At 48.1% G+C, this 27,577-nt stretch overlaps 1 protein-coding gene and 2 long non-coding RNA genes across 10 annotated transcripts in view; 1 reads left to right on the plus strand and 2 right to left on the minus strand.

Moving 5' to 3' along the window:
• LOC308191787 overlaps positions 1-16,636 on the minus strand; it is a 32,125-nt gene extending 15,489 nt beyond the window's left edge. Inside the window, exons 1-2 of the long non-coding RNA XR_013948276.1 lie at positions 16,520-16,636; positions 1-11,676 (exon numbers count right to left, since the gene is read on the minus strand). The exon at positions 1-11,676 is cut by the window's left edge and continues 15,489 nt beyond it. This is a non-coding gene — a long non-coding RNA (uncharacterized lncRNA). The remainder of the gene's footprint in view (positions 11,677-16,519) is intronic.
• SLC8A1 (solute carrier family 8 member A1) overlaps positions 1-27,577 on the minus strand; it is a 108,485-nt gene that overhangs the window by 57,707 nt on the left and 23,201 nt on the right. For all 8 annotated transcript variants that reach the window (XM_080584606.1, XM_080584604.1, XM_080584605.1 and 5 more), the window contains exon 2: positions 24,706-26,541. In XM_080584606.1, the coding sequence (XP_080440732.1) occupies positions 24,706-26,504 (1,799 nt within the window). In that variant the 5' untranslated portion in view covers positions 26,505-26,541. The remainder of the gene's footprint in view (positions 1-24,705; positions 26,542-27,577) is intronic.
• On the plus strand, positions 11,671-26,542 carry LOC308191785. The gene is made up of 2 exons (XR_013948274.1): positions 11,671-17,064; positions 17,167-26,542. It is a non-coding gene; the product is annotated as an uncharacterized lncRNA (long non-coding RNA).

A 27,577-nucleotide genomic window follows, 5' to 3' on the forward strand; every position in this document is an offset into this window, starting at 1 on the left:
CATCCCAAACTCTCCCCAGCTGGAGTCTGAACACCAGCTGGATCTGTTTGTGTGGGAAGCAAAAAAGCAAACAGGGAATTTCTCCCTCTTGCACTGAGGGAGACCGCGAATATCTCCCTTGCAGATGGCAAGCTGCCAATGACTCCCAAACATGCTGTGGTCTGGACCATGCTCAAAAAACCATCCCGTCACATTAATAGCTTCATCAGTTATCAGTCAGCCTTTTTTTTTTTTTTTTCCGTCCTGCCTTTAGGTCATCAAAGTGGTGAGGGCTGGTGCTGCTCACGAGGGACCGATTCCCTTGCACAACTGGTTTGCACCCATCTCTTCTCCGCACCTTGCTCGTTTTTTCCCCATCCCCAAACGTTTGTGAGACCTAATTGTCCAATGCAGGGGTGTTTACGGCCAGAACCAGCAATATCTGACATCCCCCATTTTTGACCCTGAACAGGACATGCTGCAGCAAAACCAAGTGAAGAACTCTGGTTTCACAAGTCAAAATCTTCTTTGGAGCAATGGAAAAACACCTATTTTCCGTGCTGGACTAGGATTTGCACATCTGTCTTCGGTGCCTCGCAAAAGGAATTATGGCTGCCTCATCGGCAGGATTTAGGGCTGCAGTCAGCTCAGAAAGATCACAAGGCTGAATTTACATTCTGTCAGAGGCACTATTTTATTACACCCTCTGCCTTGAATACATATGCCCTTGAGTATATATGCACCCAAGGTCTCCTTGGGCAGAGCTCAGAGAATACAAGTGAGAGAAGATCCTGGCCTTTTCCCGAGCAGTTAAGCTTCCTGTCCAAGCACAGTAGGATTGATGGCATAAGACATGCCGGAGAATGAGTTTCCTCAGTTGTGCAATGTACCAATTTGGGTCTAATTTGCCCTGGCTGCCAGCTACTAATATGACGAGTACTTTAACCAGATATGTTCTTAGAGTGCTTCCCTTGCTCATGCGTGCTGAGCTAAATGGTTGCACACTGTGGTTGTGCATCTGAAATTATGGCAGCTGATAAACTGAAGGCAGAAAAGGAAGTTAGAGCTCGAGCAAAAGTCTGCCAAGTTTCTAACAAAATTCAAAACACAGCAATATTTAAGAGTGTACACGAAGCCAGCATTTGTCTGTGTTTCAGTCTGCCTTGAAATCCCCTGAGCAATCAACCCACGTGGAGGCAGCTTAAGGAATGGAAAAATCAGTCACTTCTATTTCTCATGTCTTTTTTAGTCTGCAAGGTACAATATGCAGTGGGAAAATGAGATCCAAACCACTTACTCGGCAACAAAAGCAATTTTGGTTGTTTTCAACTTGTGAAAACCAATGATGCATCTTCCTAGGGCCTCCCATGACAGAAACCCCATGGATGCTTGACCAAGTATGCAGGCTCACAGGTAAAATCCCCTATCCTCAAATATGAAGGTTTTTCAGAGGAGTGCAGTTGTTCGCTAGCTCCCCAAATGGTCCCTCATTTCCATTCTCCATGGGCATGCATGTGATCTGGGAGACATATTCATAAGTCTAAGTAATAAAAAAATTACTTCCACCATTACAGCTGCAGTTCTAGCTACTCACTGCTGTGCTCAGTTTACACACAAGCTTTTAGTCAGTTTGTATTAAATATCAAATGGAAGAGGCCCAGTCATTTGTGGTGGTCTGTGGTTGTGTTCTCCATCTTGTACAGACAAGGTTTGTGAGATCCCAGCTGCCAAGGCCCTTGGTCCAGCCAGTCTTGTCACAAAAACAGTTTGTCTGGTGTGGGGAAGACATACAAAGACAGCCCAGACGAGTTTAAAAGTGAGGGTCGTATTTATCCCTTGTGTATCACTCCATCTGAACATCCGTGTGCTCTGAGATGGGCCTGCAAATGTGATTCCCTCCTGGTTTCCCGTCCTAGAAACATCTCAGTGAGGATGTTTCTCTTCTCTTGAGTCCAAGCAAGGAAGAAAAAGCAGCTCTCTCCAGCATAACCCGTGTCTCTGCAGGCATTGCTATGGCCTGGAGCAGGGCTGGCACGAGCTAATGGGTCATCTACACAACTTGCTGCTGTGCTGTGGACACCTTTGGCACAGCTGCACGAGTGGTGACGGAGATGCCAGTCTGGCCTAGGGCATCTGCAGAAGGAGCCTAAGCTGCTCCTTCCTGGGTGAAAGGAGGGGACAAGATGTTTGGCTCAGCTGCTACCACAGCAACGTGTAGAACAGAGTACAAGGGCTATGCCATAGCTAGTTTTGCCTAGGTGGTGGAGAACGCTTCCTATGTGGCCTTCACCCCAACCCTAACCAGGTTGTGGCAATGAGGAGGTCCCCCCTACAGTAAGGGGAACAAGCTCCAGGACAAGGTGAGAACTTGTTGTTGATAACAACCTAATAGTATGGTCAAGAGAGGCCCAAGTCCCCTAAGCAATCAAACCCAGATCAAGAGAGCAATAAGGCCAGTTTTCTACATACCAGAGTTCACATTTCAGCTGCTTGCTTTTATCAACTGCAGTATCAGCTCGTGTGATCTGAGAAGTAGTGCCCTACAATCAGATACCTCTGCTTGTGACAGTTCTGGCTCTAAATATTCTCTCTGAAGTACTAATTGCCCTTATGGAGGGAGTTTTTCCCAGCTTTCTTCTTGAATCTAAGAGATCTTGGATCCTTAAGCAAAGCAGAGTAGATCATTGAATTTGTGTCAAATCCACTTGCTGCTCCGGCTTAGGGAAAAATTCATTATTTCCTCTAAATGTCCACAATTTTCGTCAGAGGAATAAGGTTACTATCAGAGCTGTCCAAAAATGTCTCGTTAAAAACTTTTTTTTTTTTTTCCCCCCATGGAAGTTATTTTGCAATTCTTAGCTGAAAATTTCAAGCCGTCACCATCCTCAAAATAAAATGTTTAAGAATCAAATTTTAGCTTCCTATTCCATTGCTTTAAGTCCTCATTGTTTCTCTTTCTTACCCATTTATTTTATTTCCATCTTCTCATTAATTTTTTAAATCTGCCAATAATGGAGGAAAAAAAAGGGAAAAACTACTCTCCCACTTCTTGTAGCTAGAGACCTTCTAAAGCTGAAGAAATTCTGAAACTGTATAAAGTTACAACAGCCATGGTTTTACTTGACATTTGCCATATCAGAAATTTCTTCCCACAAACCCAAGGAATTTTGGAACAGATGAAGTTTAGAAAATGAGAAAAGTTTAAGAAAGAATTAGAATAATAATAAAAAATAAATAAATAAAAAGAGCAAAGAATTTCTTCCCCAACCTTCCCTGTGACTTTGACAGTCACTGATCATCCTGTCTGGCAAGATGGAATAATAGCCAGAAAGTGAAAATGTGAAGTATCTAGGTTTTGGGTTGGTTTAGGAATTTTTCCTGGGTTAATCTAGCTTTTTTTTTTTTTTTTTTTCCCCCACACACTGTGAGGTTCTGTATTTTTTCAGTTTTCTTGTCTCCCTTTTCAACCAGCTCTATCCTTCAGACTGCATAATAATTTTGCCTGTTTAATATTTCTCTAGCTCATCTTGCATTTGCTTCCAAAAATAGGGCTCAGCACTAATTATTTCTGGTTCTGGGAATAATTAACTCAGACAAGAGCCCTCCCCATACGCAACCTGCCTTGCTCCTGCCCACACATCGCATTGTGTCTACATTTATCACGTCCGAACACAGTTCCACAGTCCTTTGTGCAACGAAAATCATTAGAAGCAGGGTGCCATCCTCTGCCCTGGTATTTTGGTGGCCCTCAGCTCCAAATACATCCCAAAGCCTCCACCCTGGTGAACTTGTGCCTCTTGGGACACACTACCTTATATAAATATATGAAGGAAGTCTAGTGGTGGGCAGTTTCCTAGTTACATGCTATTTGTCTTCCGCACCAAGCATCCATTTACCGCTGGTGAGATACGGAGAATGAAGGCTCTGGGGCATTATCAGCCTAAGTCAACACACACTATTAATAATCATTACTTCTGCACTGCCTATTGCTCGGCACCCCCAGCTGGATTAGCTCTGGTTTTTGCATCCCAGCTGCACACATGCTTATTAGCACACCGTCTTTACAACCAATGCAATTACTAGGCAGATTACTAAATGCTGCATATACGGCAAAAAGACTTTTCTTATCTCGTGAACCATCACAAAACCTCCAGGGCTAGAAAACAATAATAAAGTAATCGTCACGGAGATTAACTAATTTTTTCCCCCATACGTGCTTGAGTGTTTGCTTTTTTTCCGGTTTGCACATGGAATTGCCCCGATCATTCTGGCAGTACCAGTGCCAGGCACTGTTATGTATGTCAAGAAGAGCAGCAGGCGAGTGCCTGCCTGGGGACAGATCCTATATGTAGGCACAGACACTTGGGGAAGGACCGGAGAAAAGTGCATGAGCTCAGATAGGGATGGATGCTACCCCAGAATCGCCAACTCCTGGCTATTTTCAGAACATGACTGAATAAGTTTGTCTGCTTTTAATTCCGAAACATAATATTTACAAGTCCTTTAAACTCTCTGAATTAAGAAGGAAAATAGAAAGAAAGGAAAACCTGGAATAAGGACAAAGCAAACAAAAAGGTTTCCACAGAAGCCTCCTGATACCTCTTAATGTCCCATGCCAGACAGAAAGATAAAAGCTAAAATCTTAATGCTTCCAACTTCCAACATGTGGCTGCCCAGGGAGGTGGTGGAGTCCCCACCCCTGGAGGTATTTAAGAGATGTGTGGACCTGGCACTAAGGGATGTAATTTAGTGATGTGACTCAGTGGGTCAGGTTGATGGTTGGACTTGATGATATTGAAGGTCTTCTCTACCCTAGATCATTCTATGATTCTGTTGGCAGAAAATCCTGGCTTTGCAAGGGGACACCAGGGATCCACACTGCTGTGGGCCATTGTGCTCTGTGTTTCTGTTGCCCAGTGCCCTAGCTGTCCTGCTTGATGAAGATGGATCCTTGTGAGGCTCAGCAAACAAACATTCACAAGTTTTTGGAAAGCCCCATATCTCCTGGGTGCATAATTTGGGGTCACCAAGCTCCTGAGACTGGAGGCTGCCTTGTTTTTTTCTTTATAATGCACATTAAGGGATATGGGCTGACCAGAAAGAGGCATGACACGGCTGCTGTTTCTCTCCTCTTGCTTGACAGCCCCACTAGTGGGGAACTGAAAGGCAGAGAGCTCACCCCAAAGCCCCCAGCTGGCAGGGCAGCTGGAGCAACGATGCACACCAGGACCTTCCCATGGGCTGGTCCCAGATCCCTGTGCCTCAATTTCCCCCCGTAAAGTCAGGAAGGCAAGATCTGTTTTTATGTTTAGGCAACACACAGAGGGACACTTTTGGGGCAGGAGCACCCATGCATTCAGGTTCATTCCCATTCACAGAGCATCAGGCAAACGGGATATGCTGAATGCTGTCTTCAGCTACACACAGCAGGGCAATGATTTTCCTCACTACCCTGACATCTATTTTTAAACTATTGCATATGTTTCCTTTCATTACCAGTCACACTCATTTGCTTTGAAAGGAGGTTACAAATAAGGAGAAAGCCCCTCATTAATTAAGTGACTGGATGGGTCCATGCCTTTGGCTGAAGTGATTTATTGCCTCCTCCCTCTCTTAGCAGCCACACAGACTTAAAGGCTGCACGAGGAAGAGCTGCTCAGCTCTGGTTTTGGAACAAACTGGGCAAACACCAATGTTTAAGAGATGGGATTAACCCAAGCTGTTGGCTCTCTGCCTTTTAACCTCTTGGTTCCTTGGAATTGGAGAATCCCAGAATAGCTGAGCTGGGAAGGGACCTCTGGGGCCATCTGGTGCACCCCCTGCTCGAGCAGGGCCACCCAGAGCTGTTTGCCCAGGATCACATCCAGATCCCCTAGGAGGAGATCTCTCAGCCTCTGTGGGCACCCTGTGCCAGGGCTCCGTCACCCACACAGTGAAGAAGAGCTTCCTGATGGTCAGGGGGAACCTCCTGTGTTCCAGTTTGTGCCCACTGCCTCTTGTCCTGGCACTGGGCACCGCTGAACAGAGCCTGGCTCTGTCCTCTTTGCACCCTGCCTTCAGGGATTTATACACACTGCTGAGATCCCCTCAAGCCTCCTTTTCTCCAGGCTGAACAGCCCCAGCTCACTCAGGCTCCCCCCATAGGAGATGTGCTCCAGCCCCTTCATCACTTGGTAGCCCTACGTTGGATTCTTCCCAGTATGTCCAGGTCTCCCTTGTACTGGGAAGTGCAGGCCTGGGCCCAGCGCTCCAGGTGTGGCCTCACCAGTGCTGAGCAGAGGTGAAGCATCAGCTCCCTCCACCTGCTGGCAGCCCAGGAAGCTGTCAGCCTTTTTTTTGCAGACAGGGCGCACCACTGCCTCGTGTTCAGGCCCCCAGACCCTTCTCTGCCCAGCTGCTCTCCAGCTGGGTGCCAAAGCCCATCCTACTGCCTGGGGTTGTTCCTTCGTAGGTGCAGGGCCTTGCACTTCTCCTCCTTGTTGAACTTCATGAGGGTCCTGTCAGCCCAACTCTCCGGCCTGTTGAGCTCCCTCTGGATGCCAGCACGACGCCCTGGTATATCAGCCAGTCCCCCCAGTCCTGTGCCATTTGCAGACTTGCTGAGGGTACTCTCTGCCCCGTCACCCAGGAAGGGAGGTCCCCAAAAAGGAGGACCTCCCTGTGTCTTGCTGATCACAGGTCAAAATCTGTCCCCTGTTCTGAGGGCACCTTGTTTGGTTTTATTTACACTGGAGTACCAAAACCTGCTCCTGCTGGGCATTTCTGAAAGCCATGGACACAGATAGAACAAAGGGACCGAGATTTCCTAAAATGTCATTCTACAGGCATGGAAAAGCATGGAAATTACCCTACCTTCTGCTAACCCAGACAATAATGTCTGCCATCCTCAGAGTCAGTCCCAGCAGCTGACTTACAGACAGGTCTCTGGCTGCCTCCCGGCAGAAGGCCAGAAAGTGCCACCAGGAGAAAAACAATATAAGGAATAACGCAATGGAAATTGAAAAAAAAAAAAAGTTTTAAACAAGCTTCAACAGCCATCATGGAAGCAGAAAATACGATCCTGGCCTCCAACAAGGTGTTCAAATGCCTTGGTTCTGCGCATCAGAAGAGCTCAGGCAGGCAACCAGAAGGATGTTATTTGGAGCAGCTTGCTGGCTTTCCCTGGAGTTTAATAATAGCAACTGTATTTATAAGACTAAAATGTTTTTGTTAAAAGGCTAAGTAGTGGTATGTCACGCTAGTCACTTTAATTTAAAATAAATTCTAAAAGTTCTCACTGGAAAGGCTTGCAGCAAACTATAAATACATGCAATATGCAGATGGATTTTTTTGAAAGCAGATTTATTCTTCTTCAGAGACACTAAATTGCACAAGAGTACAGCATTTCTGTGGCACAAATTTCCAGAGGCCCCAGGAGTCAGGATTTCTAACTGATTTTGCTGCGGTTATATTTTTTTTAGCCCTTCTGTGTGGAGTGGCCATGAATCCTTGGATTCCCATCGCATGGACAGCATCCGTCCCCAGCTCCGGGAGAAACCAGAGAAGGATGCAGGTGGCCCTTTTCATCGTGTGCGTCTATCTCCTTCACAAGCCCAGAATTTTGGATCCCAGTGGCTTCCCCTCTCCTGGTGCTTGCAGAGAGCCTCGCAGCGCTGCTGATGGTCTCTCTTTGGCTCTTGAGTGCTGCCGGAGCGCGTGATGCCAGACGCGTGCGTTGCCCTAGCAGCAGTCCCACAGCAAAGCAACAGAGCTGCGGCACGGCACAGGGGTTAGAGGTCCTCCACGGCCATGCGGGGCCTCAGCCCCCGTCCCTCCAGCGCACCGTGGGGTTAGGCAGCTCCAAGGCACACTCCCCTTGAACGCCCTTTGCCAGGGGCAGCGGTTGTAAAAGACAATGCCAGTGAATTCCTTAGAAGGGGCTGAAGTTAGCCTGCTACCAGATAGCGGGAAATATTTATAATGATCACTTCCAACTGCAGCCTTTCATCTAAAATCTAAACAGAAAGCTGAAATCCCCAGGCCTGTAAGTTGATACCTTGGCTATATATGGTCAAAGAAAAGGATGCTAAGTTCCTAGCAATGAGATCCATTAACCTCTGTTAAAATTAACAAGCCCGCATCGTCAATCAGCTTTGAGGCATGATTGCCACGCGGCTTGCGCGAAGAGCTCTGCTTTCCCATGGATGTCTGAGCATGCCACGCTCACCGCCACATCTGCAACAGTGCCTGGAAATACACAGAGATGGCCCCCTGCCTCATGCCGTCCTGAATTATAAAGCTCTGTTAACTATTGCAAAGTCATCAGGTGACCCACGGGTCTCTGGAAGTGCAGCACCGCTGGGCAGAGGCAGGGCATTTTGCACAATGCTCACTGGCAAGGAGTGTTTTTTTTTTTTTTTTCCTGGTGTTCAGGCTTGCAGAAACAGGATGGAGGTGTTTCTTGCTGCCCTCCTCTGCTCCTAGCTGAGAGTTTGCTAATGTAACACCCCAGATGTCAGCTTTGTCCTCCCTCTGGCTGGCAAATTTTTGCCTACCTCCCAGCTTTCAGGTTTAGTGTGACACTGAAAGAGGTGCTGATTCTGGCTTTGCTGTGCCAGTGGGAGGGCAAGGCCATCACCTCTTGGGTGAACCACAGGGTAGGGATGCACGCTCAGGTAGGACTGCAGATACATGGGCTTCAAAACCAGCGTGGCAGATATGGGGGAAGAGAATGGGTCCATAGCCCTTGAAGAATCATTATCTTCGGCCTGAGATATCAGCAGCTTTCCCCGTCATGCTGCTGAGCCCATGCACTCCATCACAGAGATGGTTTCATGCTCAGAAGCGAAGAGCAGGCGCCCCTGCTCTCAGTCCACTCTGTGTAGGCTTCCAACAGCTCACCCATAACGTTAATGGTAAACCGGTCAAATGGGCTTGCCAGCGTGCATTCATCTGGAGCTGGAGCCCACGACACTTGGTTCTCATTGAGAGATCAGTCTGCACAAGGTGTCCCATAAGGCAGCCCGACAGGCAGATGAACTCCAATCCTGCCCGGGCAGGCTGCTTCTTTTTCACTGCGGCTGGATGCCTCCCCTGCTACCAATTAACTTCATGTAACTCTGTTTCAAGAAAACAGCAGTGAACATCTGAATTTTTAAAACAAGAGATCATAAAAGAAAATGCACGCTTCCTTTTCGGAGACCTAACATACTGCCTCAACCTGCTTATTGTTACCGGGCAAACAGCAGCAAATTCATTTCTGCATATGTCCTGCCATATGCGGTGACAAAACCACGAGAACTGTTTCTATTTAAACACAAGCCCTCTTTTGTTTCTTTTTCTGTAACTCACGCTGCATCTCAGCAGAGCACAGTCACAAAACCACCAGCCACCCAGGTTTTGATCTCAATCAATGCCAAAGTGCCGCTAAAATCAACTGGCTTTGCCACAGCAAACGGCGAGCTCATGGGGCAGAAGAAACCATCAAACACGACGAGCCTCTTTGCAGTGACGGCGAGGAAGAAGAGGCTGGCTTGAGAGCTGCAGTTTAAAATAACAATAAACAAATAAAAATAAACCACCACAGCTTTTGCTGGTAATGATTATGTGGGCTGCATCACAGTGCATATTTGGCCACAGAAACATCTTGAGATGATGAAGGTGAAGACAGTAATTCTGACATGCTGCTTTTTGTCTAGTTCTGAGCACGAGAGTGAAGCTTTGGGGCAGTCCCTTACATCCTCCCCAGGATACTATAGAGGGGTCATGCAGGGTGCAAAGCACCTGACAGTGGCCCCCGGGCTGCTCCCAGCTCCCGCAGTATGACAGTGTCCCTGTGAGGTCCGCTGCCAGCTGGGTTCTGCATTTATCCTGGCACCTCACAGCAGATCTTCCAGGAAACCACCTGGTCAGGGTGCACAGCCTTCAAGTGCTGGCATCTCCGCTTCACCTCGAGACAGACTGTCTGCAAATCACTTCTCTTCGCTGCTAAAAATACCCATCTTCTATGTATCCACAGGTTTGCAGATGGGAGCTTATAGTTTGGCAGCTCCCCCCTCACCTTACCCTGCTTCTCCAGGACCTGGGAGGGGCACAAGACCATGAAACTCTGAAAATGAGCAGGCAAAAAGGGGGTGGAGGGGACAGAGGGGAAGCTGGGTTTGGACACAAGGTCAATAGGAGGAAAGGAAAGAGATGACTGGGAAGAAGGCAGTATTCTGTTTTCCAACCCCAGAGGAGCAAAAATAGGGTTATGGTGTGGTGACACCTTGATGCCTGCTGACCCTTCCCAGCTTCCCCACTTGCTCTAGAGCCATTTTGCTGTCAGATGTGATCTTTTCTGCCTTCCTCAGAAGCCTGGTTATCTCTGGCCACCGGTTGGATTAGTAGTTGGATTTTCTCTCTGAAATTTCAGCAGATAAAACCCAGGGGTTTAGCTACGGGGAGGGAAAAAAAAAAAAAAAAAGGTTTCTCTTCTTTTATACTCAACTAGAGTTTAAAAAATGAGCTGCCTTTGTCTGCAGCCGATAGCTTTGAGATTTCCAAAGAGCTCCTTTGCTGAAGGAGCAGCCGTGAAGCCTACAAACGAGAACAGCCACAAGACGAGCCACAAGCCTTCCTGCTTGAAGGCATTTCCAGCCCCAGCAGTCACTGAGCTGGCTGCCCCCTGCCAGGCTGCAGCACCCTCACACCTCTTCTGCCAGGGATGGGAATTCTCCATCCGCCTGCCAGGAGCTGCTCCCGAAACCCTGGCACCCCCATTTAGAGGGCAAAGAGCGAGCAGGCTCCTGTTCCCCTGATGATATGTTCTCCTTCCTCCACTCTGCTCCCAGCTGACAAGATAATGAGGAAGAAGTACAAGCCTGAAAAAAACACATCTCTGGTGAGAGCATTTCAAAAGGCAGCCAGCTTCCAGAAGGCAAGAACTATTTGCCACCACATCAATTACGTACGGAGATGAGAGAAGGTGGTTGACAATGAGGAATTAGATAATGAAAGCTCTGACATAACTCATACCTCCTCCTCCATCACATTTGAACCCCAGCTGATATGACTTCACCTCTACAGCGGGACCCTGGCACGGGGCCTGCCCAGCTCAGGAAATTCCTACAAGTCACTGGTGTCCGTGTTGCAATGTGGGTTTCTGCCTCTGAGAACAGGAGTAGGCAAGGATGACATTTTATTTTGCCCCAGGTGTCTTCTCTAAAAACAAACCAAATACCCCTGTATAGTCTCTGTGATTCCTCTTTCTCTAGATTTTTTAAAATGAAAAACAAGTGAGCTTCTGTGATAAGTTTCCAATTTTCACTGAGAGGAGAAATTGCAGTGAGGAACTTCTGAAGAAAAACCCACAGTCAAACATTTCCTTAGGCCCAGCTGTTGTAGGATTGAAAACCAGCACTCCTGTACAATGCCTGTCCCCCAGGGACGTAACCGAAATGACCTGTGCAGCCCACCTCGAGCAGCCTCCACGCACGTAGCTGTGTCGTGCTCATAGTTTAGATCAGCTGTGAGATGAAGCCTTCCTTCGCAGGTTGTCACTGGCTTTTCAAAACTGATGGCCTCCATCTCAACACGGCCTGCCTGCAGCCAGCAGCCAGATCCCACCGTGAAGAATTAAACCTCACTCAGGTGTCACTTGGGCTGCTTGGACACACCAGCAGGCAGAGAAGATCCTCAGGAGACACGAGGTGGGCTTCCCTGGGGGGTTTACCGGGCCTGGCAATCAGAGAAGAGAAAACCCACGGGCGAGGGGAAAGCTCACAACCCGGTCAGTCTCTGCATGCCCTTTTCATTCAGTAGGCCCACACCACCCTACTGCATTAATGCCACACGTCTCTTTCCCTGTTAGCAGTCATTAGTGCCGTTGTGCCGGGGAGCTAACCGCTGCCAAATCAAGGCCCCTGCTCACAGCAGCTGGTGCAAAGAGAACATCATTTTTGCTTCATTTTTAATGATCCAAATGCAAGCCTAAAGCTACCCACGTTCAAATGCGTTAGCAGAGCTCACCAGTTCCCCTCTAATTAGTACATGTGCCGAGGCTCAAGAGGAGATAAACGAATAAAGCTCATGCCACAATCCAAAGGGCTCTGTTCCCTACTCCCCACAGCTGCTGGTGGACATCACCACCACGCTCAGCTCCGGGTGCAAAGCAGCTCTGCAACTCCTCCACGCTCCTTTGCAGGATTTTCTGTCACATAACGAGGGTGCTAGATGCAACTCACTGCTTGCAAGGAGCTGTTGCACAAGCTGCACGACATAATATATACCTTTTCAACCTACTGTTTTTTTTTTTTGCAGAGACATTGAGATCCCGAAGTGTTATTGCTTTGACTTCTGCCATGTTTTTTTTGTTGTTTTTTTTTGTTTAAAAAAAAAAAACACATTAGCCTGAAATTCAGACCCCGCTTAAGTGCCCAGAGTCAACGAATGAAAGTTTGTTTCAAGCCGTAACTTGAATTTTCTGTGAAGCGATAAATTAAAAAAAAAAAAATCACAATTCTTACTTCAGTTAATTTCTTCAGACTGCCAAACTAATTTATGCACTTGCAACTTTCCTCAAAAGTAAAGCTTTCTTCCCTAGGTAAATACTATTCGCAAAAATCAGTATTTTTCCCTGATTTACAGCAAAGTAATTTTAAACTTCTGTTCTAGCTGGGACAGAAGGCACAATCGCAAATATGGAGCTTTTCACATTACCTTTCTCCTTTTTTTGACTCTTATGGGTACATGGATATAGCCACTCACACAAAGTGTGGCTACGTTGGCACCAAAACGCTGATCAATAACAGGACAGTTCAAACCACTTTAGCTCTCCCTTTTCCATGCACCATTTGAAATCAAGTTGGCCTTGATGGTGATTTTTCTTGGCAAGGCCCGAAGAATTCTCTTTTCCTTATTGCTTTTACCGAGGCTGCCTAGTGCCAAGCCAGAGCTCTCCCTGCAAGCACACTGAAGCTGAAACTTGTGCAATACTGGCTCAGTGAATTTAAGACATGGATGTCAAACTCTTACTGTAGCAAGAGCCCAGCAGCTTTTCACAAGTAGCTATCGCTAACACCAGCAGCCCATCCTTGCTCTCGGCTTCAGTGGGACAAGGGGTTTTTGGACATGAACCCAAACATATTGCAGCTCTGCAAGCACTCGCTTGCAGCTGGGGGGAAGCTCTCATGCAAATGCGATTTTTCCTTTTTTATCATGTATTTTCCAGGTCTCTGTTTTGTACCGCGCGCATGGCAAAGGGTCCAGGTAGGCTGCTGTGGTGCTGCCTTCACCCTGTTGATGGACTCTCCTCTCCTCCAATTTGCACCCGAGACCCGGCCACAGATGGTCCCAGCATGCAATTAGCCTTGCCATGAGATTACAATGATCAGGGCTGAGAATCAAAGCCGCCCTCACCAGCACAGCCTGGCATGGAGGCGATCGATGTCTGCTCTCACAGGTCTCCTCCCTGTGCTGCCAAACCTCTCCAACAGCATCCCAGGATCTCCACTAAAAATGCACTGCTTCAGCAGCGTAACGAGCTCCCCAGGTCGAGTCTTTTACTGACTCCCTGCAAATCACTGAAAGGACAAACTGCTGTTTCAGTTCATTAGCAAGTGCTTTGTAGAAATCTGTTTGTATATTCGCAAGAGACCAAGGCACTCATTCATTCTAGGCCCAGGAAAACTGGCACTGAGGAGCCTCTCACCTTCCCTTTCAGCTCTGCAGGGTGGAGAATAGAGAACAATTCTCCCCCAAGAAACACAGCAAATTCTCCCCTGGCACAGCAAGGGCCAGACAGGGCTCTCTGGATTCTATTCAACATTTTTCTTAAAACCCCAACTCTGGGAGCTCTGGGATTCAACAAGAAATTTAATTTTCACCTAAAACACAATGAGTGAAGAACCCCCTGAGGGTTTAGCTCTTGGCACTGCAAAGGAAAACATCACCAGAAACACTCAGACAAATAAAATAAACCTCATGGCATTGGCATCGCTTGCAGCTCTTGTGAGATTTAAGCAACCAAACCACCAGGGAAGCTGTCTGTGACAGCATTGCAAATGTGACCCACAGGTTCTGCACATGGACCTGGAAGGAACTGGAGACAAAGACCAGGACAGAGAGGGGAATACCAGGAGACAAGGATGCAGGAAAGGGAGCTCGAGGGTTTTGCTTGTGCTTTTCAAACCTACTGCCTTCAGGCACTTCATATTTGCTAATTAAAACAGGCACCACCTCCTTTCACACCCAAGGGTGAGCTAAAGCCTTTCTTAAGGGTTTGTACGTAGTTGCTGAGGGAGAGGATTTTTAGAAAACTTCAGGTTGGCTCTGCAGTTCTCTGCCAGATGATACAGATCCATCCAAGCTTTCCTTCCTCATCTTTTTTTACTACACTAATACCCAGAAGCACCTTTGGGGTAAAAGCTGCTCTTGCCGCCCACAAAGCTTACTGGCTCTGCTAGCCCAGAGCACAACAGCCAGCATCTGAACACAAGGCAGGCACTTTTCAGGGAAAGCAAACTGCCTTCCTAGCATGGAGAGGGCAAGGTAAGGGATCAGAGGTCAGGGGCTATTTGTGCTCAGAAGGCAAAGGGGAAGTAGCTGTGTTAGTGGCTTGAGCAAACTCGTGGGAAAATAACCTCAGAGAACCTTGCAGAACCGTGGAGCAAAGGGGAACATCGGCGTGGTGCTCCCTGGAGATGCCAGGAGGCCCTGTCTGACAGGCACAGGAGCTTTGTCTCCTGCAGTTTGGCTTCTCCTGAGCATTGGGAGAAAAGGCCAAAGGCTGTTCTCTGCCTCAGGCCAAGTATACCTGTGATCTTCTCCAATTTCCCTTATGTTTTCAGGATAGCCTTGTCTCCTCTTCATCACGTTTCCATCACTCAGTGTTTAGGTGTCAGAGGAGCAGAGCAATCCCCCCATTTAACCCCTCTATGGGATTGGATTCCCATTACCTGCTCCAGCAGAGGGAGGATACCACAGAAATAAGGAGCTGGTATCCCAGTGGAATTTTCCAAGGTCTTCTAATCAGATATGCTTGCCAGGTGAAGTTTCAAATGCATATCCCCTCATCCACCACCACCACCTTCAGGTCTGTTCATTAGCACCTTCGGGAGGGCTCTCCAAGACCGCCAGTTCTCAGGGGGCTGACACGCGGTGCTTTAATTGTATATAATTAAATACTGCTCCCTTATCTAGATTTCAAAGTTGGCTGTTGGGGCTTCAGCACCAATGCTCTCTTTCCTGCTAATTAGCTTCCTTAATCCGTGCAGCCTTGCTTCTTCCCCCACGGGGACGGGGCTCTCCTGCAGGGAAGCCTGGATTGCAGCTAATTATTAGCAAAGGAGACAGCCGGCAGGCGAGCACCGGCCCTGTCCCAGATAGTTGTTGTGAGCAAAGGGCCCAGATGGGGTGGCCACGGGGAAGCTCTGAAGGTTGCATGTGTGTGAACGTGTTCAATCTTTGCTTCATCTGTAGGTTGCTTTGCATGTTACCCCGCCACCCGTTTGCAGCAGAAGACCACGCAGGACGGAAGCCACCTGCCCAAAGTGCAGCTCACACCATGGTTGCTTTTGCCTGGCTATCACAGAAAAACAGGAGAGAGAGAGTTCCCAAGACCTCACCTGACCCAATGCTGTCCTAAAAGAGACAACACACTGAGCATCTCCAGTAAATCTTCAACCAGTGCCTCTACATTGACCTCTGCTGTTGACAGAAGTTACCCACGCCCCCAGGCTACTCCTGGGTGGACCCATACGTACTTGGAGGAAATTCCTTCCTGTCTAATCTGAATTGCCTCCACTGCTGCCTCAAGACCCTGCAGACATAGATTGCCCTTTACATAGCTCAAGGCTTAGCTCTTCCTTAGGCTGCTGTCTAAATTAAACAGTCTGAGTTCTTGCAGACTCTCTCTGTGGGTCACATTTCTCAGACCACCAGTCATTTTCTGCACTTTCCTCTGGACTCTCCCCAGCTTCTTCTGGAGCTCGTGAATATCTCTAGGATGACGTCGGCCTCATTCATTGCAAAAGCATGACATTGTGAGCTCAGATTTGGCTGCTGGGTCACGATGGCAGCCCCTGCCTCAGTTGCTCCCCTCCCACTTAAATTTGTGCTTGGGACAGTTCTTGCACAAGCACTTGTCTTTACAGCATCCTGCTTCCTCTCAGCCCATTTCCCAGCCTCTCTCTCTAAATCCCCATGCTGGCTTTGATAACGCTTCCAACCTGTCCATGCTATCTGCACACTTCAACAAACTTTTACTTTCTGCTCCCAACAAGCTCCATTTCAACACGAGCACCTGCCAAATGCCTTTTCGCTCCCGTCCAGTACCATGTTTCTCTTTTCAGACAGGTTTGACCCCATCACCCCAGTGGCCCATTTAGCCAGCACTTCCTCCCAGCAGCACTAAACTAGGCAGCATGAAAAGCCCTTCTGAAGCTGAGTTACGTGACAACTGCTGCTTCTCCTGCACCCAAAAACCTGGCATAAAAGGAAATTAGGTTGGCTTGATAAGATTTGTTCTTGACAAATCTCTGCTGGCTGTTATTCATCTCCTCGTTATCTTCAAGGTACTTACAAATGTGTTGATTTATTCAAAGCTCCTCCAGGTACAGAAGCAGACATAATCTGGCTGAACTGCTGCTGAAGGCAGCTCTGGAGCTTGCCCGCAGATCTCACCTCTCACCCAGGAAAATTTCCAAATGGACTGCAAGCAGCTCTGAGAGCCCCTTGGGCATTCCCCTACCACCAGGAGGCTCAATGTATCTATACTCACTCTGAGGACAGGTGGGTTATATTATCTCCATCCTCCACCTGTGGGCTTCCTGGAGGTTGTCTTCTGATGGCTCCATGAGCACAGACCGAAGCACATCCAAGGAGAATTATGCTTCTCAGTGGGGTGTGATGTTCAGCTCCCTTCCCCTTCTCCCTCTGCACTAAGGTGTGGGCAGGACATCTTCTCATCTAATTCTTGGCCGGCTCCTGCCCAACCTTACTCCGACCTGACACACCCATGCTGCTCCATTACACTCTTCCCTACTCAGCTGACCTATTTTCTGTGGTTTTTATTTTTTTGGTATGATTCTTTCCAAGTTCCAGGTCACTGGAGAGCTCGTGAGTCAGGTAAATCTCCTGTTACACTTCCCTCCCTTTCCCCTGTGGTAGGATCATTTGTGCCTGGGCCATTAATACTGACTTTGTTTATATTATTTTTTCCCTGTGTAGGAGTGATAGCTTATCCCCCTAGGTCCCATCACACATCCAGTCACTAAGGAGGAACATAAATTTCAACAAGCAGGCCTGAAGTGTGAATGCAGATCTACTGAACTAAGCAAATGCAAAGCCCTCTGCAGGCTCTGGTGCCAGGTGAGCCCTGCTCCCCACCTGCACGAGCCAAAGATGTCTCATCTCAGATCTTCATCGTTCCCAATGAAACCAGTGCATCTTGGAGCACAGCGTCTGCAGTCTCCAGGCAAGTTTCTTGCCCTTATCTCTCGTGTGCTCAGGGGCAAGTGCTGGGGAGAAAGGGCAGGCATAAACTGAAGGGCTGAGAGCATCTGCACTGGGAGGACATCCTCTGGAAAGGGTTTTGCTCCGATCGCGGGGATTCCAGTCTGTGCCCTGGTTCTTCATCAGTGCTATTTCCCACTGCCAGGCGCATTTAATTGTCGCTTGGATTGTGTAGGAAGGCATCCAGGCACTATGGAAATGGAGCCATATAGGGACTGGACAGTGGAGGCACATGCTGGTCACCCTCTCACTTGCACAGCAGTGGGAATATTTTTTCCCTTACACGAAGATATTTTTAAAGCGGAGAATGCCATTATTATTTGTTGTCGCCCAGCATCCAGCATCACCATTCTTGGAAGCCAGCGCAATGCCACCGATGTCAGTGTCAGAAGCATTATTAGCAGACTTTTTGATATCTCCCCAGATGCCCTCAGGCTCGATGGTGTTTGGTGTGGAGAAGGGACCTTCACTGCAACCATGCCCGTGGCAGAGCAGAGAGCATACCCACCACTTCCAGCGTAGCGAGGCCACACGACCTTCACTAACACCGTGGCTGTGAAAGACCAACCTTTAATCAAAGCTCCTGACCTGGGAGTGCTGTAGAGATAAGGTGGTTCAGCAAGACCAGGCTGGGGGTCTGTTTCTGACTTGGTTGCTTGTCTGCAGGTCCAGCTTCTCTGCTCCACTTGGCTTCAGATGGTGGCAGGTGCTTCTCTGCCCATCTGCACAAGTGCTTGGATGTGGTCAGCTGCCTGCTTTTTGTTCTCTCTGTCTTGATTTAAGCCCACAAAACTACTTAAGTGCCATCCGCTGAGGTCAGACCTGGAGGCAAAGTGTCAGAGGGAAGAAGGCCGATTCCCAAGGCAGGGGAACAACTTGAACTCGGCGCTTGCATCAGGGTCCTGCACACTTTTTTGGTTTGCATTTACCTTTCGCTGCTCGAGGACTTGCCAAGTGTGCACAGGAGGGAGAGGGATGGGTCCCTGCTCTGTCAATAAGACCTGCATGCCACAGCTGGTGCAGTGCCACTGCCAGCAGTGCTCAAGCATATGCCAGGGAAGCAAAGGAGACTGCAAAGTGGGACGGGGCTTCTTCTGCCCCCTGGTCTTGCCTCCCCAGCAAGGAACTGAGGAGCTGTGCTGTTCACCAGGGTAACTCTTTCCCACACCAACAGGCTTTGGTAGGATTGCTGCTTTAATTTCTTAAAACAAGCCTAGATCTTGCGTTTTATAAATTACTACAATGCATTTAATAGGTAGCCTTTTCATAAAGGAGCACAGCGGATGTGTACGCAAGCCCTGATGAAGCTAATAACTGCCTCTCAATGGCTTTCAGAGAGTTATTACATATTTAAGATCCAAGCTCCCTTAATCAACCACAGAGATGCAGCTGGCAGCGGTAAATTGCCAACAACAGCTCATTACAAATAAGGAAACATTGGTTTTTCAAGGACAAAAACTGTATCAGTTCTTCAGCGAGAGCTAACCACTCCTGTCCTCACCCCTCTTTCCCCCTGTCCCCCCAAGTGACGTGCTGGTACAACTTGCTTCATCCAGTAACACAGGCTCGCTGCCTAATCCCCTCCACAGGGGACACCATCAAATCAAGTTCCTAGATCTCATGCACACGCAAAATGACTTATTTGGGCAAGCAGCACAGACTGCGTCCCATGCTCACCCTCCCCGGGCAAGCCACAGGCAGGGCTTGTCCTACAATGCTGTGATGACTTGCCGCAGGAGCACACCCACTGGCTTTACTCTGGGGAGGATCAGATCAGCTCATAAGACACACAGAGACACAGTTCTGCGAATGTACATTGCAGGCTTGAGACCTGGGAACGTTTTTTTTTTTTCAGCCTGTGCATATACATGTGGTGTCCACATCACTCCATGGCCGGCTTGCATGCACACGAGAATAGCAAGTGCAAGCCAGGTCTAAATGTGCCCATCCAGTGTGCAGCTGGAAGCTCACCACTGCACGTGTAATTTCCAAGCTCAGACCTTCCGTGGTTCTTCTGAGGCATCCGAGAAACTGAAATCCAGCACCCAGCCCTGTACATCGCAGGATTTCAACTGCAGACAGCATCTCTCTGTTCCTTGAAGCCCCAAGCAGCATTTCTTTTTCCATCCTCTCTGCGAGACACTGTAAGAGGAATTGCCACCCTCAGGGTTTTTCCATCCTCAGACCAGGCCAGGCTTCCTGACTGATGAAGCTGTAGGTACTGTGGGCACTCACATAGTCTTCCTGTGGTAGTGAATTTCCTTTTTATTTTTCATGCCAAACAACCTAGCCCCAAACTGCTTTGCTTTTCTGCTTGGTGTTGGAAGGCTCAGACTGCCCTAAACACAATGGGAAGCCAAAATTCAGGTCGATCCCCCTGAAGAAAATATTTCAGGCCTGTTTGGTTTCTTCCTCCTGCATTGAGGTATCAATCCATAAGGTGTAAAGCAGCGAACACCACATCGTGGGGTCACCATTTGTGGTTATTCTTCAGTTATGCACCCAAGAATTAGCTTTTAAGCACTTGCAGGCAGCCGGGTGCAGGGGAAATGGGAAGGCCTGTGACCACCATGCGGCCTTATTTCCCTGGGTGCAACTGAGACAAGAGCACAGCAGTTTAAAAGAGACGCCCATGGGTGGAAAACATTAAGACCAATTAAGACGGTTTAGGAGTGTCCGGGAAAGACTAAACATTGTGTGAACAGAGAGGAGAAATAGAAGTGAGAGCGCACCCCATTACAGCTGCATCTTTCCCTCTTGGAGAGGGGACAACCAGCTGTTGGTGAAAGGGGAATGCTTGCTTACTTCTCCTTCAGCCTAGTTTACACCAGTCTCTGCCACATTGGGATGCTCCCCTCTCCTCGACCGAGTCCTAATGCAAGGCTGGCTGTGCTGGAGGTTTCATTTTTCCTTTGAAGCTGCAAGCCGTGGATGCAAAACTGAGCTAGAGAGGTCCCAGGGCTGAGTCAGGATTTTACTTTTTGCTATTTCTGTAGAAATACCTCACCCAACTTCTTCTGGAAAAGAAAAGGGGAACTTAAAAAAGCAGTACTGCTTGGTTCCCCCCGCCACAATCTATATTTATTGACATCGACATTTTTAAAGAGCTCTTGGGAGGGAGGCTATGTGATCTCCGGGGACATTTTCCATAAAAAACATACGGTTTAGCTGGTGTTTGTGTCACTGCTAGCATTTGACTCCTAGAACTATGCTTCCAGAGAAATGCCAAAGCTGGCTCGGACGAGTCATATACGACGGGCCAAGAATTTCACTCCCTAAGCCTGCAGCAGACACCTTGTATAAAAACAGCTAAACTATGTGTTTTATGTATTAATACAGCAAGATGTATTAACATAAGATTGATGATGCATTTACAGGTGTAACCTTATAGGTGAAGTAACAATACAATCTGTTAGCTATATAATTTTACATAACGTCTTCCTCACCGACTTTTTAATGCAGTAAAAACTTTTCTGCTCGTGGTGTGTGGGGGCAGACATACAGAGTGCAGGTTGTAATAGCTCTCTAGCTGCGATGTCAGCTCGAGGGAAGCTGCTATTTCTTGACCATGAAAGAACACACAGTTTTCATACCTCTTTGCAGTCATCTCTGGAAGAGATGCACCTCCTGATGTTTCAAGACAGCAAGGCGGAAAGATGCCATCAGCTGGGGTAAAGATTGCTTCCTCCTCCCAGACAGGAGGATGGACTTCTTTTGAACTATTTGGCATTTGATCAGGAGATAAAAACACATTGGCCAGACGAACCACTGACCTCTTTTGTGATTACGACACCTGGGGCAGATGGGTGGGCAGGAAGCGCCTGTAACTACACATCTTAGTAGTTCATCTTCTCATCAAGAAATCTTTAATCATTAACAGAGATGCAAGGCAAAGACAGAATCACCTTGCTAAGGATGGCACCAGAGGAGAGGGTCTCTCCTAAACTTACATCTTAGCACCCATAGATGTCTTGGAGCCCCAGGTGCCTGTGCAGCATCACCGGGATGCTGGCCTTGCTGAGACACAATTTGGATATCTATAGCTTTCCCACGTAGCTTGGAATGATCTGCTGTACAAACCCACCTAATCCTTTTACAAAACACAATTACATGCTGTTTCTTTCACTTGTTAACATGCACTCATTGAACACACAAGCTGTGCTTCAGGAGCAAGGAACAGAAAAACATCACTCCAAGAGGCTACAGGGCAGTGTCAGGATAAAGTCTTCCACAGGGAGACCAACAGCTTCTCCACTGTACATCTCTTTTTGTACATCTCTTCAGCACTTACATTGCTATTTTGTGTATTCTGGGAAAGGAGACATCAACAGATTGCAAAATGGGAAACTCTCTCTGGACTCTGTGAACAAATAGCATGTTATGTAATTGGGCCTTTTAGGAAGTGGAGGAAGATCTCCAGAAGATCAGCGCCCTCCCAGCAGTTCCTAATTTTCCTGAGTCTTACCAGCAAGCAAGCCCTCTAATGATAGAGACTTGCACACATTTTTCTTTCATCTTTCTGTCCTTCTGCACTTGCCCTACCTTCATTGTTAGAGTCCCAGAGAAACATATCTTGCTCAATTTTATAGAGCTGATCGATACAGCCTAGAATGGCAGAGCTGAAGAGGCACTGAAGACCTTTAGAAAGGGCAGCAAGGCAATCTCTTGGCCACCAGAGCATGGGAAATATTGAAGTTTTAGAACTTTATTGAGTCAAATATGCTGCAGAATTGCACAATTCTACATAGCTAAGATCTAGCTGAAGCACAACACTAACAATGACGTGGCAAACAGACTTTAACTCTATAGTTCACATATTGTGCTAGCACATCTTCTCTGTTCCTATCAGGAATAGCAGGCAGTTTCAGGGAGGCAAGTGAGGATGCTCCTAAGCAGCACCTCAGCTTCAGGACCACGCTGCCTTTGTGCTGCAGGGCTGTCCGGAACTTGCACCCAGGCAGACGTGGACTTGTGGGAACTCTTCTGCAAGTCAGCTCATGCCATCCGACACCTGAACAGGATCTGTAGCAGCTACGTGTTAGATGGATGCCTACTACCTGCCGGACACGTGGGCAGATGGCAAATTGTAAAATCACTGGCATCCTTCTCCCAGAGTACTAAGGTACGTGTGTGTCTTCTCCCATCTGAATTGAACAAGCCCCTTGGTAAACACATGGTCCTGCAGCTGCCACCTCCTCTCACTCCATCCACCGAGCTCTCTTCTGCTCCAGGCTGCCAAGTCCTAAAGTGCACACTGGTGCTTCCCACGTACTGTCCCTCCCTCCCGGCAGTACTGGGGGAAGATGGTTTAAAGACAATAGAGACATGATGGCAATGCCCTGGCATCTGCACCCAATAAACCATGCTCGGTTTTCTAAGAAAGCTGTTTTCCCCATATCTTGCTTGGCGTGCACATGCAGATAGCCAGTTAGAAAAGGAAGGGAGAGGCTTGCAGCGGGGAGAGCACACCAGCACTCCCCGAGAGGCCAGGGTACAGCCCTGACAGGATGTGGCCAGCCCACTTCCAGCACACCCCCTGCTTGCTACGCTGCTGACAAACGTTGACAGCAAAGAGTTCAATGCCCACCAGCAGCAGCACGGCGGGACCTGGTGCCGTGCCGGCAGAGGGAAAGCAGCGCCACCGTACAGCCCAGCCCCCCATCAGATATCTGAGATATCTCATCAAGAGTGCTGGCTCTAGGACAAGGGGGAAGCCCGAGCCCCTCTGAGTGCAGCCTCAGAGCCACGTAATCACGCCGCATCTCGGGGGAACTGAAATCAAACATCAAGGTCTTCCTGATGGCAGCCCAGTTTTGCTAGCAGAGAGTGACCTGGTTAAAAAGTAAAGAGCCTTCGGGGGATGTCCTTATAGCCTAGTTCATTGCATCTCTACAGACACCTTCCTGCTTCCCTCACAAGGAAAAAAAAATTCAAATCAAATCAAATAACTGAGTTCCTGTCTACTACAGTTATCGTTCAGGAGTGCAGACCAGGAATAATAGCACATTGTGCGCTCTTGACCCTAGCAAGAGCAACATGCACGTTCTGGCCTCCAAAATGCTGGAGCTGTGAAGTTCTTGCTCAATTATTTCTGAGAATTTGAAGCACCGAGTGGTCTAATACCCTGCCTCAGAATGACATATTCCTGCTTCCAGGAGTTTTGTGTTTCTCCCTGTACACATGGAGCAGGTACGAATAATGGCCAGAGCATAAGGCCCGCTCTCCACCCCCATCTTTGGTCTGCCCTGGCTCCTGAGAGACCAGCTGTAAAAGATGCAACAGCCAAGCCACCTTTTAGGTCTCTTGACACAGAGTGCCCTTTATCAGGGACTGCTCCAAGTCCTACTCAGTTTTTTTTGCTACTGAGTCTACAGTTGGCAGGGCCTGGTCTGTAGGCACAGACTTGACTGTAGGAAGAGCCTGAGGCTGGAGCAATGCAAGTCCCAGCTTTTTCTCTCCCAGAGCCACAGCTGAGCAAGAAAATATATTTAAAACATAGCCAAGTGTAGATGTTTTCAACTGTGATTTACTGGGCTGACTGACATTCTCCATAAAATGTGATAAACAAGGATACAGCACAGTTTTTCCACCTGTTGCCTAGCGCTACTCAGGACTAGCCTCCACCAGCTTTCAGCTTCCTTTTTTTTTTTTTATTATTATTATTATTTTTTTATTTGCAAACAGACAGACATGGCTCCAGTTGCATTCTAACCATGAAGCTTCTCTACATGACAACAGTTTTTCGGGGCATGCACTAGACAGTCACCCAGGCCCTTAGAAAAGGAGAAGGAAGAGGTGGCTTTCTCCAAAGCCAACTGAAAGCAAGTATCAGTGGAACAGACTGTGTTCCAGTCCCAAGTGAGCTCAGTCAAAGGGAAGTGGTTACCACAATTCACACACTTGATTTAGACAGGTGACTGCCTGGGGATGGAGGTAACAGCCAGCTCAGTGGTGTTCTCTCCTACGCTGTAGAGCCAAGACTACAGAGATCTGCTCGGCTCACGGGTAGAAGGTGGGAAGCTGGCCTCACAAACCAGTTCCATCTGGGGTGGAGTGCCCCTGAGCAGCTGCCACTGTCTGATCTGCTAGCAAGGCAGGAACATGGCATTTCAGGCTCCCTAAAGCACGCAAGACCATTCACAGCTTGCTGCAACTCACTGGCACCCACACACCTCCAGTGCAGCTCTGGTAGCCACGTGCATTTAATTTCAGGAGAATGACAGACTGTAAGTAACAAATGAAACCTTCACTTACACTATCTCATCGTTCTGGAACTCCAGCTCCCCGCAGGTGTCTTCAAAGTCCTCTCCTCCACCTTTGGCTGAGCCTTCAATGGTTTTATAGGGCACAATAACATTTCCTCGCGCGCCGGAGGTTCGCAACACTTTCACTTCCATGGTCCCCACACTCTCGCTGACATGTGTTACTGGTTCCTCAAAGGTGAAGATGCCAGCATGGTCATCGTCAAAGATGGTGACAGTGGCAGTAGACGGTGAGCCCAGGCAGGCAAGCGTTGAGACACGAGTGGCCTCAAGAATGCCCTCATCTGAGGCCTCAGTGCTCACGCGGACATTGCTGAGATGGACCAGGAAATTCTCATCCTCCTCAAATATGTCATCATCGATTATGCCAACACGGATCTCCTTCTGGGTCTCTCCAGGCTTGAAGACCACTGTCCCTTCAGTGAATTCATAGTCAGAGCCAGCATTGGCTGTCCCATCCTCTGTCCGGAAGTCAACGTACACCGTGTTGGTCAAGTCGCCGCCCCGGCGAATGATGGTCAGGGCGACAGTGCCACAGTTCTCCAGACACTGGTAGGTACCCTGCTCAAAGTAGAGCTTGCTGATGGGATCGTTTTCTGCCATCTCACTGTTGACTTCATGCATGCTGACGGCTTTGCGGGCCTGGTCTGCAGCATGTCTCTTCAAGATGTTGCCAGCTCCTGTCATGAGCCGAGTGGCCTGGATGCGGTAAAAGGCCCTGCTCTTCTGCTGCTGACTTAGGACCTGGTAGTTGGCCAACTCTATAAGCTGCTCAATTTCTTTGTCGGGGTGTTTTTGTTTCAGCTCCTTCAGGATCCGAGCCATTTCTCTCCTGGCTTCCTCATCATCCTGGTCTTTTTCATCCACCTCCAACACCAGTGTCCCATCCAAAAAGTTCTCCACGTGAGAATTAGCAACCTTTCCATCCATCTCAATATCAGCTTTGGAGGAGGGCCGGTCACCCTCATGCTCAATAATCATACCTCTCTGCTTGCCAGCTCGATATTTCTTGTATACATACTTGTAAAATAAAAGTCTCCTGTCAGCTATCCAGGCAAACACCACACAGATAGGGAAGAAGAAGAAGGTGAGCAAGCCTTCCCAAACCTCCACAACACCAGGAGAAGACACAGATAAAATAATGTAAAGCCAAGTGTAGGCAAAGATGCTCCAGGCCGCTGTAACAAAAAACACTCGCAAGTGCTTGATCTTCCTTATCTCTCCATCAGGAACAACATAAACACAGATTGCAATGATGACAAACATGTTAAACGCAGCACTTCCAACAATTGTGCTTGGCCCCAAGTCCCCTGCTGTGAAGCCGTGACCACACACTTCGATAACGGACAGAAGGATCTCGGGAGCGGATGAGCCCAAGGCCATCAACGTGAGGTTGGAAACGGTCTCATTCCAGATCCTCACTGTGGTTTTGCTGGTCTCGCCGTTGGGCTTCTTGATGGTTATTTCCCGCTCTTGGGATGTAATGACTTCGATGGAGGACATGAAGCGGTCAGCTATGATGGATACTCCCAGGAACATGTACACCATCGCTACAAAATACACTGTTGCCCGAGCTATTTTGTCACCGAACGAGGGGTCTTGTGGTTCCCATATTGGTAAAATCACACCCCTTTTGCAGATGTACGAGCCCGTGCACTCCTCAGACTTGTTCGCAGGCACTTCACTGGGGCTTTCTGCATATATGCCATCTGCATGGACGAGCAGCACCACCACAATGCTCAGGAGTTGGAAATTCACCAGGAAGGTGGGTGGGTGAGTTGCTTGCGACATGGCCGCTTCCACTGAGCAGGTCCCAAACGTCCTCAACCTGCAGAGACAAAAGGAAAGATGCACTGAGGCTGACCAGAGACAACAGATCTTCCTTTCTATCCAATTTATTTCCCACCTTTCCCAAATGTATAATCAAATTACCCTGTTACTCAAGAAGACCCATCTAATGAGCCCTAACCGTGTTATGATCACTGCAGCTTTCCACGTACAAATCTTTAGTTCAGCTATCTGAGCAAGGACTGAATCAGGTGCTACCAGTGGGCTAGCACCTACCCCTTTCAGCTACACGGATGTTTAATGCCATTTTCTCTCTCGTTGCTGAAAGTTTATGTCTTCAGTTGTGTTTTCTTGTTTCTCATCTAACTAAAACCCGTTATTTTGCTTCACGGCTGGCAGAAGTGTTTCACATTTCAAAATGATTGAGCACTCACGCATTGGAATTCAGGGTAAGAGCAGGAGGGGACAGGGAAATCTACTATCCTCTGATCATTTTTTGGAATATTTTTGTTCGCTGTAAAGGACATATTTTATAGCCTTTTCTTGCTCACAGTCCTTCCCGAGCATCTACTCCATATCTGCACAAAGCAAGCTCAAGCCTTGGCAAAACCATGCTCTTAACGGTACCTCGGTCATACGGCGCACCAGAAGGGCAGTCTTTAATTAATGATTTTGGAGCCATTTCTTCCACAGCGCATCACTTTGCACCTTCCCAAAACTGGAAAGAACCCCATATGCATCCAAGCATGGCTCTCTTGGCATGCTCTGAGAGGAAGCCTGTCCCTACGCTCTTTTCCCACTAGGTCAGCTTTGCTGGCTCCCCCTGCAAGGGCCTTTCTCACTCCATTTACAACATCAGTCATCAGGCATGACAGCAGTACTTGCCCTTGTCCTGCCTCAGGATTTTCCAGCAGTGTCGGGGAGCTGTTAAAGAGGTTTGCAGTTAGTTAACAGTGCATAAACCTACAGAGCAGATGCCTTAAATTACATAGAGATGCTTAGTGCAAAAACCTGAGCATGCTCAGTATTAAATTCTCAATTTTACTAGGCAATAAAAGCCAGATTCCTAGTTATTA

This window comes from Anser brachyrhynchus (assembly GCF_964034855.1).
Source record: "Anser brachyrhynchus genome assembly, chromosome: 3".
Lineage (NCBI taxonomy): Eukaryota > Metazoa > Chordata > Aves > Anseriformes > Anatidae > Anser > Anser brachyrhynchus.